At 45.7% G+C, this 19972-nt stretch overlaps 1 protein-coding gene across 1 annotated transcript in view; it reads left to right on the top strand.

Moving 5' to 3' along the window:
• The window catches only part of LOC136631931 (IgGFc-binding protein-like), a 41907-nt gene extending 29838 nt beyond the window's left edge, over nt 1-12069 (top strand). Inside the window, exons 15-17 of the mRNA XM_066606423.1 lie at nt 6565-6945; nt 10323-10606; nt 11793-12069. Of these exons, the coding sequence (XP_066462520.1) occupies nt 6565-6945; nt 10323-10606; nt 11793-11802 (675 nt within the window). The 3' untranslated portion in view covers nt 11803-12069. The remainder of the gene's footprint in view (nt 1-6564; nt 6946-10322; nt 10607-11792) is intronic.
• The last annotated feature ends 7903 nt before the right edge of the window (nt 12070-19972 follow it).

Genomic DNA, 19972 nt, shown 5'->3' with positions numbered 1-19972 from the left:
CTAAAAATTCATTTGATTACACTGTAGGCGAGGGCCCACAAAAATTGCTGTATCAACAGTACTAATGTACATCCAAAAAATTGGCCATGGCCAACCAAGAGGGCAGGTGAAACCCATTAATCGCTTTGGTTAATGTGGCTTAAGTGGTAACTAGGCCTGGAGGCAGCCCAGTTTAACGAAAAATTGGTTCAAGTTAAAGTTTCAACGCTTTTAAGAGCATTGAAACATATAAAAATTGTTTAGAAAAATTATATGACTGAGCCTTGTGGCCCTAAGAAAAATTGCCCGTTCAGCGTGATTACGTGAGGTTTCAGGAGGAGGAGCAGGAGGAGGAGGAGGAGGAATATTAGACACAGATTGATGAAGCAGAGATGTCCCCGTTTTGGATGGTGATAGAGAACGATGCTTCCATCCGCGGGTGCAGCCTACGTATTGTTTAGGTATCGCTGCTGTCCGCTGGTGGAGAAGAGAAGTCTGGGGAAATCCAGGCTTTGTTCATCTTGATGAGTGTAAGCCTGTCGGCACTGTCGGTTGACAGGCGGGTACGCTTATCTGTGATGATTCCCCCAGCCACACTAAACACACTCTCTGACAAGACGCTAGCCGCAGGACAAGCAAGCACCTCCAGGGCATACAGCGCGAGTTCAGGCCACGTGTCCAGCTTCGACACCCAGTAGTTGTAGGGGGCAGAGGCGTCACGGAGGACGGTCGTGCGATCGGCTACGTACTCCCTCACCATCCTTTTACAGTGCTCCCGCCGACTCAGCCTTGACTGGGGAGCGGTGACACAGTCTTGCTGCCTGCGCTGTACATGCTGCCTGATCTCTGCGCCTCCCCTGCTACCTGGCCCTCGGAACTGCGCCTTCTGCCACTAGCGCTGTCAGATGGAAAGTTTACCATCAGTTTGTCCACCAGCGCCCTGTGGTATAGCATCACTCTCGAACCCCTTTCCTCTTCGGGAATCAGAGTGGAAAAGTTCTCCTTATACCGTGGGTCGAGCAATGTGTACACCCAGTAATCTGTAGTGGCCAGAATGCGTGTAACGCGAGGGTCACGAGAAAGGCATCCTAACATGAAGTCCGCCATGTGTGCCAGAGTACCTGTACGCAACACATGGCTGTCCTCACTAGGAAGATCACTTTCAGGATCCTCCTCCTCCTCCTCTTCCTCCTCCTCAGGCCATACACGCTGAAAGGATGACAGCCCAGCAGCATCTGTACCCTCAGCAGTGGGCCAAGCTGTCTCTTCCCCCTCCTCTTCATCCTCCTCATGCTCCTCCTCCTCCTCCTCAACGCGCTGAGATATAGACAGGCGGGTGCTCTGACTATCCAGCGACATACTGTCTTCCCCCGGCTCTGTTTCCGAGCGCAAAGTGTCTGCCTTTATGCTTTGCAGGGATCTTTTCAAGATGCATAGCAGAGGAATGGTGACGCTAATGATTGCAGCATCGCCGCTCACCACCTGGGTAGACTCCTGAAATGTTCCAAGGACCTGGCAGATGGCTGCCAACCAGGGCCACTCTTCTGTAAATAATTGAGGAGGCTGACTCCCACTGCGCCGCGCAAGTTGGAGTTGGTATTCCACTATAGCTCTACGCTGCTCATAGAGTCTGGCCAACATGTGGAGCGTAGAGTTCCACTGTGTGGGCACGTCGCACAGCAGTCGGTGCACTGGCAGATTAAACCTATGTTGCAGTGTCCGCAGGGTGGCAGCGTGCGTGTGGGATTTGCGGAAATGTGCGCAGAGCTGGCGCACCTTTCCGAGCAGGTATGACAAGTGGGGGTAGCTTTTCAGAAAGCGCTGAACCACCAAATTAAAGACATGGGCCAGGCATGGCACGTGCGTGAGGCTGCCGAGCTGCAGAGCCGCCACCAGCTTATGGCCGTTGTCACACACGACCATGCCCGGTTGGAGGCTCAGCGGCGCAAGCCAGCGGTCGGTCTGCTCTGTCAGACCCTGCAGCAGTTCGTGGGCCGTGTGCCTCTTCTCTCCTAAGCTGAGTAGTTTCAGCACGGCCTGCTGACGCTTGCCCACCGCTGTGCTGCCACGCCGCGTGACACCGACTGCTGGCGACGTACTGCTGACACATCTTGATTGCGAGACAGAGGTTGCGTTGGAGGAGGAGGAAGGTGCTTTAGTGGAGGAAGCATACACCGCCGCAGATACCACCACCGAGCTGTGGCCCGCAATTCTAGGGGTGGGTAGGACGTGAGCGGTCCCAGGCTCTGACTCTGTCCCAGCCTCCACTAAATTCACCCAATGTGCCGTCAGGGAGATATAGTGGCCCTGCCCGCCTGTGCTTGTCCACGTGTCCGTTGTTAAGTGGACCTTGGCAGTAACCGCGTTGGTGAGGGCGCGTACAATGTTGCGGGAGACGTGGTCGTGCAGGGCTGGGACGGCACATCGGGAAAAGTAGTGGCGACTGGGAACCGAGTAGCGCGGGGCCGCCGCCGCCATCATGTTTTTGAAAGCCTCCGTTTCCACAAGCCTATACGGCAGCATCTCTAGGCTGATCAATTTTGCAATGTGCACGTTTAACGCTTGAGCGTGCGGGTGCGTGGCGTCGTAGTTGCGCTTGCGCTCAAACTGTGGCACTAGCGACGTCTGGACGCTGCGCTGAGAGACATTGCTGGATGGGGCCGAGGACAGCGGAGGTGAGGGTGTGGGTGCAGGCCAGGAGACGGTAGTGCCTGTGTCCTCAGAGGGGGGTTGGATCTCAGTGGCAGGTTGGGGCACAGGGGGAGAGGCAGTGGTGCAAACCGGAGGCGGTGAACGGGCATCGTCCCACCTTGTGGGGTGCTTGGCCATCATATGCCTGCGCATGCTGTTGGTGGTGCCTCCCCAGCTGATCTTGGCGCGACAAAGGTTGCACACCACTGTTCGTCGGTCGTCAGGCGTCTCTGTGAAAAACTGCCACACCATAGAGCACCTTGACCTGTGCAGGGTGGCATGGCGCGAGGGGGCGCTTTGGGAAACAGTTGGTGGATTATTCGGTCTGGCCCTGCCTCTACCCCTGGCCACCGCACTGGCTCGGCCTGTGCCCACACCCTCACTTGGCCCTCCACGTCCTCGGCCGCGTCCACATCCTCTAGGCCTACCCCTACCCCTCAGCATGCTGTATTACCAGTGATTTGATTTCCCAGGCAGGAAAGAAATTGGCGCAAGGCTACACTCAACCGTAGCTGGTTGCGTCTGATTTTTGTACGTTGTCCACGCAGCACACACGTACACGGAGACCTTAGGACTGACACTGGCTGGCCAAATATAATTTTTTGTCCTTTTTAGCAAAGGGAAGACCCCACTGCGTATATTCAATGAACAAGAAGTTTAATATCTGTGGTGTGGCCCTCAAAAAGTGTCACACAACTATAGTGTAGCAGAGTTATTAACTCTAGCAGAGCAGGTATTTGCCAGTCAGGAAAGACAATGGCGCAAGCCTGCAGTAAACCGTAGCTGGTTGCGTCTGATTTTTGTACGTTGTCCACGCAGCACACACGTACACGGAGACCTTAGGACTGACACAGGCAGGCCAAATATAATTTTTTGTCCTTTTCTGCAAAGGGAAGGACCCACTACGTATATTCAATGAACAATAACTTTTAGAACTGTAGTGTGGCCCTGAAAAAGTGACACACAACTTTAGTGTAGCAGAGTTATTAACTCTAGCAGAGCAGGTATTTGCCAGTCAGGAAAGACAATGGCGCAAGCCTGCAGTAAACCGTAGCTGGTTGCGTCTGATTTTTGTACGTTCTCCACGCAGCACACATGTACACGGAGACCTTAGGACTGACACAGGCAGGCCAAATATAATTTTTTGTCCTTTTTAGCAAAGGGAAGGACCCACTGCGTATATTCAATGAACAATAACTGTGTTGCGGCCCTGCCTACACAATTCTGTCCCTGTAGTATCAATGGAGGGTGCAATGCTCTGCACAGACGATTTTTAGAAAAAAAATATATGCAACACTGCTAACAACAGCCAGCACAGTACTGCACATGGTTAAATTTGGCCCTAGAAAGGACCGTTGAGGTTCTTGAAGGCTACACTCACTCCTAACACTCTCCCTGCCTATACACCACTTCTGTCCCTAATGCCGGGTGCAATGCTCTGCACTGCCGATTTTGAGAAAAAAAAAAAAAAAACACTGCTAGCAGCAGCCTGCACACAGGTAGATGTGGCCCTGAGAAGGACCGTTGGGGTTCTTGAAGCCTACACTGACTCCTAACGCTCTCCCTACAGCAGCACCAGCAGCAGCACTTTCCCTCAGCTAACTCACAAGGCATGTGTGGCGAGCCGCGGGAGGGGCCGACTTTTATACTCGGGTGACATCTGATCGCCCCAGCCACTCACAGCAGGGGGTGGTATAGGGCTTGAACGTCACAGGGGGAAGTTGTAATGCCTTCCCTGTCTTTCAATTGGCCAGAAAAGCGCGCTAACGTCTCAGAGAGGAAACTGAAAGTAACCGGAACATCGCGTGGTGCTCGTTACGAGTAACGAGCATCCCGAACACCCTAATATTCGCACGAATATCAAGCTCGGACGAGTACGTTCGCTCATCTCTAATTTATATATATTATGAAATTGCCCTAGGAATACTCTGGGTCATGCAAACACAATTCTAATTGCCAAAGGCAAAAAATACCTGTAGGTAATATCCCCTAATATATTATCTAAATACTTTATTAGTCAAAAAGACAAAGCCAACATCAAATAATATTTAAAATAAAGGGGCAAATGGTGGTAGCAAATGAAATGTGACTAGTAGTCATCAGTAAGATCAAGTATGTAATTGTGCGTATACACACTAAAACAGGCCTGGATGGCCAACTTCCAAAAGCCTGTGTAGAGATTAGTAAACTAGCACCACCAAAACCCTATTAAAATGTAGTCTTTAGCCCACCTGACATGTTTCGCCTTGCGGCATCCTCAGGGGGAACAACAACCAGGGCTCTAGTGAGAATGTTCCACCTCTCTTCTACTTAAGATTTATCAGTTCGGTTCATTATAGTCCTGGTTATTGTCCCCCTGAGGACGCTGCGAAACATGTTGGGGTGGCTACAGATTTACTAATTTCTACACAGACTCTTGGAAGTTGGCAATCCAGGCCTATGCTTTAGTGTGTATTAGCACAGTTACACACATGATTCTAACTGATGACTACTAGTCACATCTCATTTGCTACCACCATTTGCCCCTTTATTTTAAATATTATTCAATGTTGTCTTTGTCTTTTCGACTAATAAAGTATTTTGATTACATTTTAGGGGATATTACTAGAGATGAGCGAGCGTACTCGGCCACGCCCCTTTTTCGCCCGAGTACCGCGATTTTCGAGTACTTCTGTACTCGGGTGAAAAGATTCGGGGGGCGCCGTGGGTGAGTGGGGGGTTGCAGCGGGGAGTGGGGGGAGAGGGAGAGAGAGAGGGCTCCCCCCTGTTCCCCGCTGCTACCCCCCGCTCCGCCACGCCTCCCCCCGCCCCCCGGCGCCCCCCGAATCTTTTCACCCGAGTACTGAAGTACTCGAAAATCGCGGTGCTTGATCGAGTAATTACTCGAAACGAGTATGTTCGCTCATCTCTAGATATTACCTATAGGTATTTTTTGCCTTTGTCCCACAACATAGGTGATAAATTGGTAGACTGTATGAAAATGTACACATCAGTGGGTGGTACAGGTAGGGTTTGTGGTTATCCCCATGCAGATCAAGAATGAAACTTAAAATTGCCCTGCGAATGGGTAGGCAAAAGTTGGGAGGTATGCTAATCTGAGGGAAAAGATGTCCATTTTAAAGGGCCCTTCAAGATGGTCTTACGGAAGGAGGCCCGATACAAATTTAACCCTTTCCCAACCTACGACATACTATTGCATTATGGCTACAATACTGTTCCCGTATTTATTTGAGAGTTGGGGTCAGTCTGCAATGGCCTGGACTAGAGAGAACTTTGATCTTAGCCGTTACCCCATTAGATGCCAGGGTCAGTGCTAACCGCAGCATGTAAAGAGTTAACACAGGGAGGGAGTACTTTTTGTCACATCTTTGCTCCTTTGCTAATGTGTTGCCATGACAACTGCCTGCCTAAAAGTGGTCTCTGGGACTGACATTGCTATCAGTGTAAAAGAATAGCAAAAATACACAGCAATACGAAAGTACTGCAATGTATTATCTGAGTGATCATGGGATCACAGGTTCAGAACCCTACAGGGCCATAGAAAAAAAAGTTAAAGAATATAAATATGGTAAAAAAAAGTCTTCAAGTAAAATAAATAAAAGACCTCTCCACTGCACACTTATTCCTGTTTTACGTGAAAAAATACATATTTGGTATTGCCTAATGACCCGTACAATAAAATTATTTTTTTATTCTCCATTGTAAGCAGTGTAAAAAGTTTTTTATAAATCAAGCCAAAATGCTGTTTTTGTTCATTCTGCCTTCCAAAAAACGCAATAGAAGTAATCCATCTCTATAAGTCAATGCCCAGACCTATCCATTAGTTGACATATTGAATTGACTGATATGATTTTCCAGATCCTTTAACTGACTTTTTTCTCTTTTGTTCAACAGCTTGGGGATTCGGCTGTGTCCTCCAACTGTCTCCAGCGATGCACATGTCAAAATGGTGGCATGGTTGAGTGCAGCACTTTTAACTGCTCGGATGCTGAGTACTGCGGTCTTCAAGAAGGAATACAAGGCTGTTTTGAAAAACGTGGCACATGTACCCTGAGCGCTAATGGCAGCCTCTTCTCATTTGACCATTTATCCGGTTCTGTTGCTCCTGACAACACCTTTGACCTCTCCTTCATGTGCAGCAATGATGCTGAGAGTTGGTTCCGAGTTGTTGTGATTACTCAGAGTTGTAGGAAGGATGATGAAGGTGAAATTTCTACGGTTTTTGTCTATCTCCCAGGATTCTCGATTACTCTAAGTGCCGGTGGTCAGACCTGGGTAAGATGGTTTTCACATATAAATATTTCTAAATTGATGACTTTCAACATTCACAGGTCCAAGTTGTATGTAATCCAATGTCAGAGTCCAGTCTTGTGTGTAGGGACATATAACAATGGTGACTCACTAGCAAACATCTAAATTATTCCTTATGCCCTAAAATATCCCATATCCCCTAAATTATGCCCTATAGTTGGTGGACCAGTCCAGAGGTGTCGCTATCGGGTTGCAATTGCAACCAGGCCCTCAGGGCAATGGTGGCCCATACTATTGGATTGCTCTGCAGAATCATGGTGAGAACTGTGGAGATATACAGTTACAGCAGCAAATTTCTCTCTACCCCTCCCCACACTGATGTCTATGATTAATACAGGGAGGAACAAGAAGATATAGGTGTCATGCAGGAGTTTTAATTACACTATGGACCCTGGAGTAGCTGTGCAGCTTACAACTTGCTGTCCTAACCATAAGTCTGGTGAAACAAGGAGATGGTGGTAATATGGTACATTGGTGATAAAATGTCCCACATGCTCTTGTCTAATTACCCATTACATAATTTTACCAACACATTATTTACGACCCATTTATATTAAATGCAGTAGCACTCATGATCTAACATAGTTAAACAGTAACCTATAACATGGCGTCATACCCGTCCTATTAAAATCACTTCAGGGAGATATTCCTCCAGCACAAAGTCATCCGTCCGTCATTGTCTCTAATAGTGCACAAACTAAAGTTTAGTTGAACTGATCTTACAAAGTCTACAACTTTTGTTGTTCCAACTCTATGATTCCAGCAACAAGGGTTACCCTCTCTTCTTCAATTCCCAATCATTGTTACATTACATTGACTTGATGGAATGATGCCTTTCAATAAGCAGCACTGTGGAGGTATTGTTCCATCTCCCTTATTTGCATATTATCCAGAGGAGAATGAATAGTCTTGAGTCTTCTCACTCACCGTCTAGGTGCTCTCCCTAAGGAGAACAGATAGTGTTTCTCTCTCCTTCCTCATGGTCTATGACTTTAAACTCCTGGGTCATTGGAGTGCACTCACTGGTAATCCGCATACTCTGCATCTCTCTAGTGGCTGCTGTCCCCTGGCATGGGGACACCATGATAGCAGCCCTCCATTATCTGTGCTGCACTGGAGGCCCTTCCCCACTGTCCTGCAGCAGACACTTTTGCTCCTGACTTTTCCAGTGGTGCCTTCCATTCTGCCTGATGGTGCAGTGATAATTCTTTTTATACTCCTAAAATGTCCATCAAGGTCTCACCAGAGAGGGTAGGGCTTTGCTTTAGTGCTTGGGCAAATAAATGGTCATATGTGCAAATGAATATTCACATTTGCCCATGTCTTTGCATGACCCCCTTACATAGGTAGGGCATGTACTATTTGCTTGGATTTTATGTGGGCCTGTATATTTGGCCTCTTTATAGCTAATTATAAGAGTTCTGTATTTATTGGATGCAGTTTGGTATTGCTTGGCTTAGATTGAACAGTGCTCAGATCCCTCACTGCTGCCCTCCCTAGCTACAAAGGCTTAGAGCTAACTTTTGCAGTGATGCAGATAATAATTACAGACCGCTGCTAAAGACCATGAAGGAAAGTTGCACAAAGAAGGTGGTGGGAGGCCTATATTTAGCCTTACATCAGGACCTGCGAGCCTGTGGTTACACACCTGGATAAATACAACAACCCTCCAACATCTCAGGACAGGTTGGGCTTAAAATCTGATGCCCCCTCTCCCTATAACATGTAGGAGAGAAAACCATCTTCTCTTGTTACTACTGCTGAGATGTCTAAGGAAAGTGGAAGACCCTCACAGTCTGAAACCACCTATGCTAAAGAGGGATGAAGCCAAGCTGGACTGGCTCCACATCCTTGTTCTGCCCATAGCAGGAGCTTCATATATACCAGATACTACCTTATATTGTGCCAACCTCATGCATTATTCTAAAAGTTTTTGCTGGGGCTATAAACTCCACAATTCCAGTTCTGTTATCCCTGACAACACTTTTGACCTACTGTAAGCCGAAATGTAGTTGCTAGGAGATATTGGTTGCATACAGTTGACTTCCACATCCTTGTGGAGATGTCTGGGTAAGGGGCACTCAATTCAGGGTAGGATCCAAGGATATGTCGAACCCATGGGAGACAGAGTCTCACCGCGCTTCTGTGCAGCCTGTCAAGATACATGCGGCAGTAAATCTGAAATGGCACATACAGGGACCATATAATGATATTAGCTCTACATGGGTGTTTTGCAGACCATATAAGTGATTACAGTATCATTATATCCAGTAATCACAGGTGACGTTCTCTCTGACTGGAGTTGCTCAGTTTCCCTTTTCATCTGAATCTGGACCAGACCGCCGTGATAACTTCTCTCGGCTACAACTTGCCTCTGTGGAATTTGATACACAAACATCTTTGGCTCCTTGCTTTTCCATCACCCTCCCTATGTTATCTACACCTTTAAACAATCCACGCTCCATAGTAGCCAAGATAGTAATAGTGTCATCTGTGGTACCCCACATAGAGATGAGTGAACGTACTCGTTAAGGGCGATTTCACAATCTCTAACCCCACACAGTAGTACTGCCCCTATTTCTGTGCCCTCTGTAGGCTCCACACAGTAAGTGCTACTTTTAGTGACTCTTACACAGTAAAAGTGCCCCCACTCAGTAATAATACCCCCTTTTGTCCCCATTCTCTGATAATGCCCCTTTTAAAAATAATGTCCCTGTTTGCCTCTTTTTCACAAATAATGCCCCTTTTTAATAATAGTCCCCCTTTTTAGAAATAATCTTCGTTTTTATTAATGTCCCCTTTTATCATTTATGCCCCCAACATTCCCTTGTATTTAACTAAGCTAAAAAAACAACAAATAATCCATACTCACCTCCTGTATCACTCCCCAGCTACTGTAATGGGCACGCTGGCCAAAGTCAAATGCTCACCGGTTACTTCCACATTGTGTGCTGTCATGTGACTATCACATGATTGCTATAGACAATTCTTGTCCGCAGAAATCATGTGATGGTCACATGATTGCACAAAAATGCGTAAATAAGTGATGAGCGAAAGGCCATAGACAGCGTGTCCATTACAGCGTCCGTGGAGCAATACATACCCACATGGACTGTTGTTTTTTATTTTTAATTTGGCATGCTTCGAATCCTGCTACGATTGACCCAGGAGCCTGGGCCCCCCTCTGATCCATCTGTGGTCAACAGGGGAAGTAGGCCACACCGGGCCCAGTGGGCCCTAGGCATCTGCCCGAGTTTGCCACGTGCTGACGCCGGGCCTGACCCCATCTTACAGCTATACATCCTGTCACTAATATTAACCCTTGTAATTTGTTACTGCAGCTGAATGGCTGGCCAGTGAATCTTCCCTTTACATCTGGAGCTGTGACCATAGAATCTACCCAGGAAGCTCGGATAATAAGGAGTGGCGAGAACTTGGAGTTTAACATGAGTCAAAATGGAAATCTGACCCTCAATGTGCACGAGAAATTCTTAGGGTCCCTTTGTGGGGCTTGTGGGAACTTTAACAGAAAGAAATCTGATGACCTTCAGATTCCTGGAAGAACGTCTGTTCCCAGCTTCGCTGAGTTCATTGCCTATTGGAGAGCGAAAGAATTTTATTCATGGTAAGAGCTTAAATTGGCCTATAATAATAATAGAATCAGCTTATAATTGTCAGCCTGTAATCATCATCAGCCTATATGGCTGGGGTTCTACACTGCAGTAAGTGCATGTATTCAAAATCCTGCCAACCCATGGCATCCAATGGCTGAAAAATGAATGGAGCGCTGACCGCGTATGCTTGGCCAGCACTCCATTGACAGTGACGTCAGTGCGTGGGGAGAAGTGACCCTTGCAGTTACAGTCAGAACAAGACATGGGACTTTTCATTAATACCCCCTTTTGCCACAGTCAGGGGTAGTACTTTCTCTTAGTGTTTTTTTTAAGAAATAATGCCCCCTTTTACTCCTTTAGGTATAATTCCACTCCTTGCCCCTTTCTAGATATAAAGACACTTTTTGCCCCCTTTAGATATTCCGATATTCCGAGTTTGAAAAAAAAACTGCAGGAAGATAGGTCCTACCTTTCTTTACCGCATATAGTTTTAGGCCCCCTGTCCATGGGCGTTGCGCCAGTGAATTGCTGGCCACGAGCGGAGAATCACAGTGATTCTCCGCTCGTGGACACGAGGCCTGCGCTTTCCATAGCAATGCTATGGAAAGCTATAGGTGACGTGATTGGCCGGCAATTTACCGCCGGTGAAATCACTGCCGTGGACGGGGGCCTTAACAATTAGAATCCTGATAGTGATAACCAAAGCATTAAAATCAATGGTTTCATTTTATCCCTATGTTGATGTGATAAATCTGCTTCAGCTGAGCTCCATGTCCTCCATATATGGGAAGCATTATTGGTTCAGAGTCCTCTATGCCTATAACATGTTTAATAGTTACATTCAGTAGTTTCTGCTCTTGGGAGAACTGGGTGATGGATATGTAGTAATCACTGCAGCAATGATAGGAGACATCACTCATCTTTCCTTATGAATATCCTCTTAGTTATGCAGCAGTGCCGTATTACCATCTCACTAGACAGACCTGCCATTCAGGAATGTGAGAAAGCAGGATGACAATATTTCCACAGTTTTGGTGTAAAAACACTGTGATCCATGCCACAGAGTTGGGCAGACTTGCAATTCAGGACTCTTGTACAGCTGGATGACAAGCCCTAATTAGATATGACCGGGGGCCGTATTCAATCTCAGACTCATGCAACTACGGTCTTTATATGTTGTGTGTTTGCCTCTTGCAGCTCATCCTGAGAACTTGATCAACTCTCAGATGCGGACTTCTCCTCTGGATTCCTTGGAGACCTCGCTGCTTCCACTTGAACCAGATTCTTCTTCTGCATTTTGCAGAAAGTTGTAAAACTTTATGGTGAAACATTAAAATGGTGGAAAAATGGTAAATTGCTATAATAATGTTCTGGATCTTTTTTTAATGGATCAGTAAATGTACGATGTCATCATCTCCATCCATCACCCTGAGTTATTGTTCAGTTCTCTGTGACAGTAAATTGATTTTATCTACTTGTGTGATGATTCTTTTTTTTACCAATTTTTGGTTACCATATTTTTGACTAAGCTGAACCAATCACCCAATCAGCTGCAGATTAGTATTAAGTTTTAATCCACCCAATGACCCTTTAAGGTCTTGTATTAGGTACCAGGTGGTATATTGAAAAGGATATACAATCTCCATGATATCTCCATCTGAAAAATGTGACAGGAGAAAGATCTTCCATTTTTTGAAACATTTTCCAGTGTTACTTTCTTTGTGTCTTTCAGCCTCTATGCAGTCTAGCCCCAGAAGAAATTTAAGCGGCGCAATTGCCTCTGATATCCTAAGCATCTTCTGAGACAGCCAATGTTGTAGGAGAACTCTTAGCAATGAGGAGAATGATATGAATGAATAGTGGAGGGTGCTGTTGAGTTGAAGAGTCAGAATCAGGAAGTGCTATATGGTGGAAATCAGTGTTCGGATGTCCAAGAGGAGTGAAATAATAATATGTTTGGCTAAATGCCTTGTCATCCTGAGCTTTAGGGAACTCCTGGTGGTCCACTAAAGGCATATATTCGGAGATCAAAAATGGAATCTGAAAGCTTTCCTGACCTCTTTCCAGGTCACTATTGTATCTCTTAAAGGCTTCATTCACACAAGCATAAATCAGCCCCATTTTTACGGCCTTCCAATATACGCTGCCCATCTGATGCATTGGTTTACTATTAGAGATGAGCGAACGTACTCGGTAAAGCACTACTCGTCCGAGTAATGTGCTTTATCCGAGTACCTCCCCGCTCGTCCTGAAAGATTCGGGGAGCGCCGCTGTTGACAGGTGAGTTGCGGCGGGGAGCAGGGGAGAGCGGGCGGGAGAGAAGGAGAGAGAGATCTCCCCTCCGTTCCCCCCCGCTCTCCCCTGCAGCTCCCCGCTCCGCGGCGCTCCCCGAATCTTTCAGGACGAGCGGGGAGGTACTCGGATAAAGCACATTACTCGGACGAGTAGTGCTTTACCGAGTATGTTCGCTCATCTCTATTTACTATGCATCAGTCCAAATAAGAGTATTCCTGTGGCCACCTTGCCTACTTTCAGCAAGGGAAGGGACGGGGCTGGAGCTAGTGTGCTAATCTCCCACCCCTCTCCACACCTTGTCGACTGCCAGCAATGGAAGGGGACAAGTCGGGCGGGAGCTTAACAACTAGCTCCTGCCCCATCCCGCCCCCACCCATTGCAAACAGTGGGGAGGGAAGGGGCTGGGAATTTAGCAAACACTCTGCTAAACTCCTTCCCACCTCCCTTCTGCAGCAACTCCCATAGGCTTCCATTGGACCCTATGGGAGCCACTGCCATATTCCACCTGAAAGATAGTTCCTGAACTATTTTTTCTTGCCGATGTAAAAACACCTGACCAGAATGTGCATCATATGCGCCATCTTGGCCCGGCACTTTTTTATGCAGCGGAAAAACGCCCATCTGAACTGAGGCATTGAAAAGCAATGCCTCAGATGGGTAGCGTATATTGTCTGGCTGTGAAAACAGGGCTGATATATAATCATGTGATTGAAGCCTCAGGAACTATCTTTCGGCTGGAATACGAAGGCAGCTCCCATAGACACCTATAGGAGCTGCCAGAGAAGGGAGGTGAGAGGGAGTTTAGCAGCGGGTCTGCTAAACTCCCACCCCCTTCCCTAGTCTCCGCCCTAGGCTGGCTGTTTGCAATGGGGGAGGGCGGGATGGGGTGGGAGCTAGTTGCTAAGCTCCCGCCCTATCCCATTGCTGGCAACCGACAAGGGGCAGAGAAGGGCAGGAACTTAGCACACTAGCTCCCACCCCATCCTGCCCCCTCCTCTTGTCGAGAGCTGGTGAGGGGGTGGAAAGAGAGGCAGTTTAGTAGAGCTAAACTGTAGCCCCCCGCCCCACACACACACACCTGACGGTATCCCGGGCTTGGTGTATACTCGCCAGACCCGGGCCATCTGAATGGGTGCACAAACAGAGGATGCAGCTGTGACTTGGTCATGGCTATCTCTTGTTCATGCAATTTTCGGTTGCACTGCGGTTGTGACGCAGACGACCGAAAATCGCCCATGCTTGTGTGAAAGAGCCCAAAAGAAGAGAGTGTTTAATTACAGGGGGTAATTTGCCCAGTCAGGTGTGCAGGAACGCCATAATGCTCCATGGGAAGGTTACATTTGATTTATTTAACCTATTAGAAAAAAATGTCTGTACCTTGTAACCAGTCAATATACATAGTAACACCGTATGTTAGGTTGAATGAAGACAGTCCATCTCGTTCAGCTTGCTTCAACACCCCTTCCTTGTTGGTCCAAAGGAAGGCAAAAAAAACAACAAGGCAATGTAGGTCATTTGGAGGGAAAAAAATCCTTCCTGACTCCATAATGGCAGACCGAGTCATTCCTGGATCAACATTTGAGATCAACAACCCCGCTGGACACTTAATGTCTGTATCCTGTAATATCATAGCACTCCAGAAAGACGTCTAGTCCCCTCTTAAACTCCTCTATGAATTTTGCCATCAACACGGTGCATTAACCCTTTCCAATCCACTGTCTGACGTCTAAAGACATTCTGATTGAAGGCTGTACACCTCCGATGTCAGAAGACGTCCGGCAGGGTATTCTTACTGTAGGTTACTGGACGCTCTGTTGTCGGGGGCCTCTTCAGCATGTCCCATACCCCAGTACTTGCTCTAGCCAGCAGATGGCGCTATTGTATAATGGCAAAAAGAGAAAGCCCCCTAGGAAACCCTGAATCCAAAATTGGATTGCAAAGGGTTAAACAAGAAATGTTGTAATTGCTTATATTGGGAAAATTTACTCTTCTTCTAATTTACCCAACATCATCTCTTGTAAAGAGATACATTAGTGCTTTCCAGGTCAAAAGAAAGTTGACAAAGGCAGAGTAGATGCAGCAAACATCTGCATGCTTGAGCAAGACCAGGATGGTCTGCATCTGACACAGCAACTTGGAAAAGCTTAACGTCTTGATGAGATGATATTTGCCTAGTAACGATAAGGGAAGATGCACCCACCATGTCAACTCCGCCAACATCTTGTTAAACAGTGGGTGGTAGCTATGGGTATACAGGGAGCAAGAGATCTTTAAACATTTTTATGTTGAAATGTATGATGAAGGGTTTAACCACTCCCCCCTTCCTTCCATCCTAAGGAAGTCCAGGAACCTACGGGGCATGACCATCCAATTTCCAGAATCTCACTCTTAATTGTGTTAATACAATATCCTGAAAAAGCCGATATTAGTGGTTTTAAATGTGCTTTAGGATCCACCCTGAGTATGTCATCAACAAATAGAGTTAGTTCAACTTCATATGTACCTATACATGTTCCCTGGAACACAGTAAAAACTTCAGTGTAACGCATTAAGGCTGCGATGGCTAAATTAAATTATAAGGGTGATAGGGGACAACCATGTCTGGTACCCTTGAAGAGCACAAAAGGGTCAGACAAATTTCCAGGGGTGTGGATCTCTGTGATAGAGTTTTTCTTAGAGGCCACCTAGAAACATTCTGAAAGAGCCATGAAAAAGCTATTTAACCAACACCATTCCCAGCGCACATTATCATCTTTGGTTAGGAAGAACACTGGACTGCATCCATAGCCACTAGGACTTTTTTAATACTTGCTACAAGTGAACGGCCTTTTTTGAAGCCTACCCGTGATGGGCCTAGCAGTGAAGAGAACCAAATGTATCAGCCAGAATTTTAGAAAGCAATCTTAGGACTTGGTTAAATAAAAGGATTGAGTGATAACAGCAAGGAAATTGAGGATCCTTGTTATATTTAAGAAACACTTTGGTATGTGCTACTTTCGATTGGTGCAATATCTCCCTAGTAAGTAAAACATGATTGAAAAAAATGTGTCAAAATTGGGGCGTGGCCTGATGCAGCGGAGGAAAGTAGTGTAAAAACTAGCTCCGTCTTCAAGACCCACTATTAGCTACTTAAAGCGACTCCAGCCCTACCAGATCGCGCGGAGAAGCTCCTTACACCTCGGAGAAGGGATGCCGAAAAGAAGAAGCTCGAAAACACCGCTTAACAAGGTGTCGGACTTCTTCTCCTCTCGTGGCCCGGCAAGACCGCAACGGAGCAGTCAAGATGGCGCCGTCCTGCACACGAGCTCCGGAGCCAGCGGGGGGGAACGGCAATCCCCGACCTGTTTCCCTGAAGAGACAAACCTGCAAGCTGTCAGCCAGGAGAAGCCACATGGGAGACCAGCGAGAGGGCTCCGTCAGGAGGGGGTGAGTGATGAAGCTGAAAAGCTGCATGTTAAAGCAGCAGGTGCATCTAAGATGGCGCCGAGCAGTTCACAGTCCCCATCTGTCTCCCTGTCCTCCTCCCCCTCCATAAGCCCAGAGAAGCAGAGACCTTGTCTCTCTCCCTCTTCTGGCTCATGTCACCAGAAACTACAATTTGGAGAGGAATTAATAAAGAGTGTTCCCTCATCTAATATCCCAGCATCAGAAGACTTCATTAAGAATATGATGCTTGCCCTGCATGGATCTTTGCAAAAAGACATCCAAGCTTTATCAGCCACAGTAAACAACTCTATACAAGAGTTAGAAACCCGCACTAACCATGTGGAAACCAAAATGGGCGAAATAACAGCATCCCATAATAACCTGATAGACGCTCATTATATGCTAGAGGAGGAGCTAGAAACCATCAAGAACAAATTAACTGATTTGGAAGATAGGAGTAGGAGGAACAATATAAAGATCAGAGGCATCCCTGAAAGCGTTCCTCAAGCGGAGTTAAAACAGTTTCTTGTCAACTTAATAAAAACAGCCCTCCCTAACTCTAACGATCAGGACTGCACAATCGATAGAATCCATAGGCTAGTTAAGCCAAGTTTTCTGCCGGACTCTATACCGCGAGATGTAATCGCTAGGTTACACTTCTATCACATAAAAGAAGAATTGATGTTGGCGGCGAGACAGAGTCACTTTTTACCTCCCACATATGCCAATATTAGTCTATATGCGGACCTATCACAATCTACAATAAGAGCAAGGAGAGCACTCTCACAAGTGACCGCAACCCTACGCTCTGCAAACATTCCATATAAGTGGGGTTTCCCAACGAAAATCATAATCCACAGGAACAACGTTATGCATGTTATCTCTTCCCCAGAAGCAGGAGAAAAAATCTTACAAAAGTGGAACATTCCGTTACTAGAAGAAGCTCAAGCTACTAAACGTCCAAATATGAAAAGCGGGATCAACAGACGCACATTGCCTTCCACTCCACCAAGGGAAGAACATCCCAATCCAGACTGAAAAAAGACCGATCTGACGGACTGGGCTCATGGTATACGTGAGTAAAAGATGGGTCTCACGGTGCAAGGCGAACTTTTACCCCCCCACCATTTACCAGGTTAACCCTGATAATCTGCAGAAACTTATCTGCTTTATGTTACAGGTCTTAATCCGTTCTTATAGCGGACCTTTAAGAAAATTACTTTCTAAAAGAAGGCCTACATTTGGTTATTTATGTTACAGTTGTAATGTTATGTTTGTAATTTACATTGCCAGAATATTTCCTAACAACATGCTTTTTCAAAAAAATTACCATGTCCATTAAAATTTATTCACAAAATGCTAAAGGGCTTAATACCCCCTTTAAAAGAGCAATGATTTGGAGGGATGCAAGAGCAAACAAGGTTGATGTGTTATGTGTACAAGAAACACATTTTACTGAGCTTGCGGCCTCCAAATTTACAAACAAAAATTTTCCCCAGATCTTTTCGGCCACCGCCCAAAATAAAAAACGTGCAGGAGTAGTAATTGCCTTTAAAGAGGGTATCCATTTTCTGGTAGAAAACCAAGTAATTGACTCAAAGGGAAGATATATCATCCTACAGGGTAGGCTTAATGAAACTCCCCTCACCCTAGCGAACGTTTATGCCCCTAATAGCGCCCAAATTTCCTTTCTAAATAAAACGATGAAGAAAATTAAAAAAATTCAAAAAGGAAAGCTAATTATTTGTGGCGACTTCAACATCATACCAAACAAAGAAATGGATTCAACAGCTAGCCATAGAACCGCGGCAACCCTACAACCATGGTTACATAGAGAAAGCTTGTATGATACTTTTAGATGTCTTAATTCCACTTCAAAAGAGTTTACTTTTTTCTCATCAAGACACAGAACATTTTCCCGAATAGATTTGTGTGTAGTTGACAGGTGGACCCTCTCTTCTATAATAGAATCTTCCATAGGCATAACCACGTGGTCTGACCACTCCCCTATTTACATAAATTTTAAAGTGGGTCCCCCCTTTAACCCTACTAGAATCTGGAGGAATGATATAAATCTATTCAAGTCACCTAACACTCAGGAACAAATCAAGCAAGCTTTATTAGAATATTTTGCCTTGAATGAGAGCCCAGACATAAGTAACTTTACCATTTGGAATGCCCACAAGGCCGTAATCAGAGGGATTTTAATCAAATTAAAAATACAAGAAAAGAAAAATAAACAAAGCAAGATAAACTCTTTATTAAGGAAAATCCAAGAGAGAGAAAAAGAAGAGCAAAAGTCCCCCCAAATGAACGCTCAATCGGAACTGATCTCATTGAGAAGAGAGTTGAGGAAAGAGCTACTAGATAGCTTTAATAGAGGGGTAATGTATTTGAAAGCAAATTTTTATACCAACATTGATAAACCCTCCAAATTGATGGCCAAAATGGCAAAGAAAAAACAGATAAAAGCAAAGATCCCCTACATAAAGTGCCCAAATAATCCCTCATCACAGATAACTCACCCGCAACAAATTGCTGAACAGTTTCAAAAGTTTTACGCTAACCTATATAACTTAAAAGATTGTGAGAAGACGCCTCAACCTACCCCCGAAATTATAGCAAATTTTCTAAATAACATATCCCTGCCATCAATGGGAATACGGGGAGAAGCCCTTAATGAACCCATAACAATAAGTGAAATAAATAAGGCAATAATGCTATCCAAAAACCATAAATCCCCAGGTCCGGACGGCCTGTCAAACGAGTACTATAAAACCTTTGCACCCATTCTATCCCCCCGTTTAACTTCTATTTTCAATGAGTCTATGATAAAAGGAACGTTACCTGAAGAAATGCTGCAAGCTACTATAATAACTTTACCAAAACCAGGTAAGGAACCTACATCCCCGGCGAATTTTAGGCCCATTTCGCTTTTAAACACTGACATCAAGATTTACTCAAAAATTTTAGCCCTGCGGTTGTTGGAGAATTTACCAGATATATTACATAGTGACCAAGTGGGGTTTACAAAAGGTAGAAATGCAGCGGATGGTGCGCGCAGAACCCAGAACTTGATAGAGATATTGGACTCGAGTCGGACGCCTTCTCTCCTCCTTTCCCTGGATGCGGAGAAGGCGTTCGATAGAGTCCACTGGGAATTCGCATTTGCGGTCCTACAGAAATTTGGTGTAGGAGGAAATTTCTTACAAGCGGTTCGGGCCCTTTACACGAGACCATCGGCAAGGGTTTTGGTTGATGGCGCCTTGTCTTCTCCTTTTTATATAACAAATGGTACACGCCAAGGGTGCCCCCTATCCCCCTTGTTGTTCGTGATGGTGATAGAACCTTTGGCGGAATCGATCAGGGCAAACATAAATATCAAAGGAATACCATTCAATTTAAGGCAACATAAAATAGGGCTGTTCGCTGATGATGTGCTCTTGACCCTAAGGGATCCCCTAAATTCATTGAGAAAAGTTCGGGAATGCATCTCACAATTTAGCAACGCATCTTATTATAAGCTTAATTCAGACAAATCGCAAATTCTTGGGATTAATATGGAAAGAAAATTGAAGTTAGATATTTAAAAAGAGTTCCCTTTTCAGTGGTTTACAGAAATACCATACTTAGGAATCAAGCTATGCCAGTCTAAA

The sequence above is a fragment of the Eleutherodactylus coqui genome, chromosome 6, assembly GCF_035609145.1.
Source record: "Eleutherodactylus coqui strain aEleCoq1 chromosome 6, aEleCoq1.hap1, whole genome shotgun sequence".
In the NCBI taxonomy this organism is placed as follows: Eukaryota; Metazoa; Chordata; class Amphibia; order Anura; family Eleutherodactylidae; genus Eleutherodactylus; species Eleutherodactylus coqui.
This window is presented reverse-complemented; position numbering and strand designations above follow the sequence as displayed.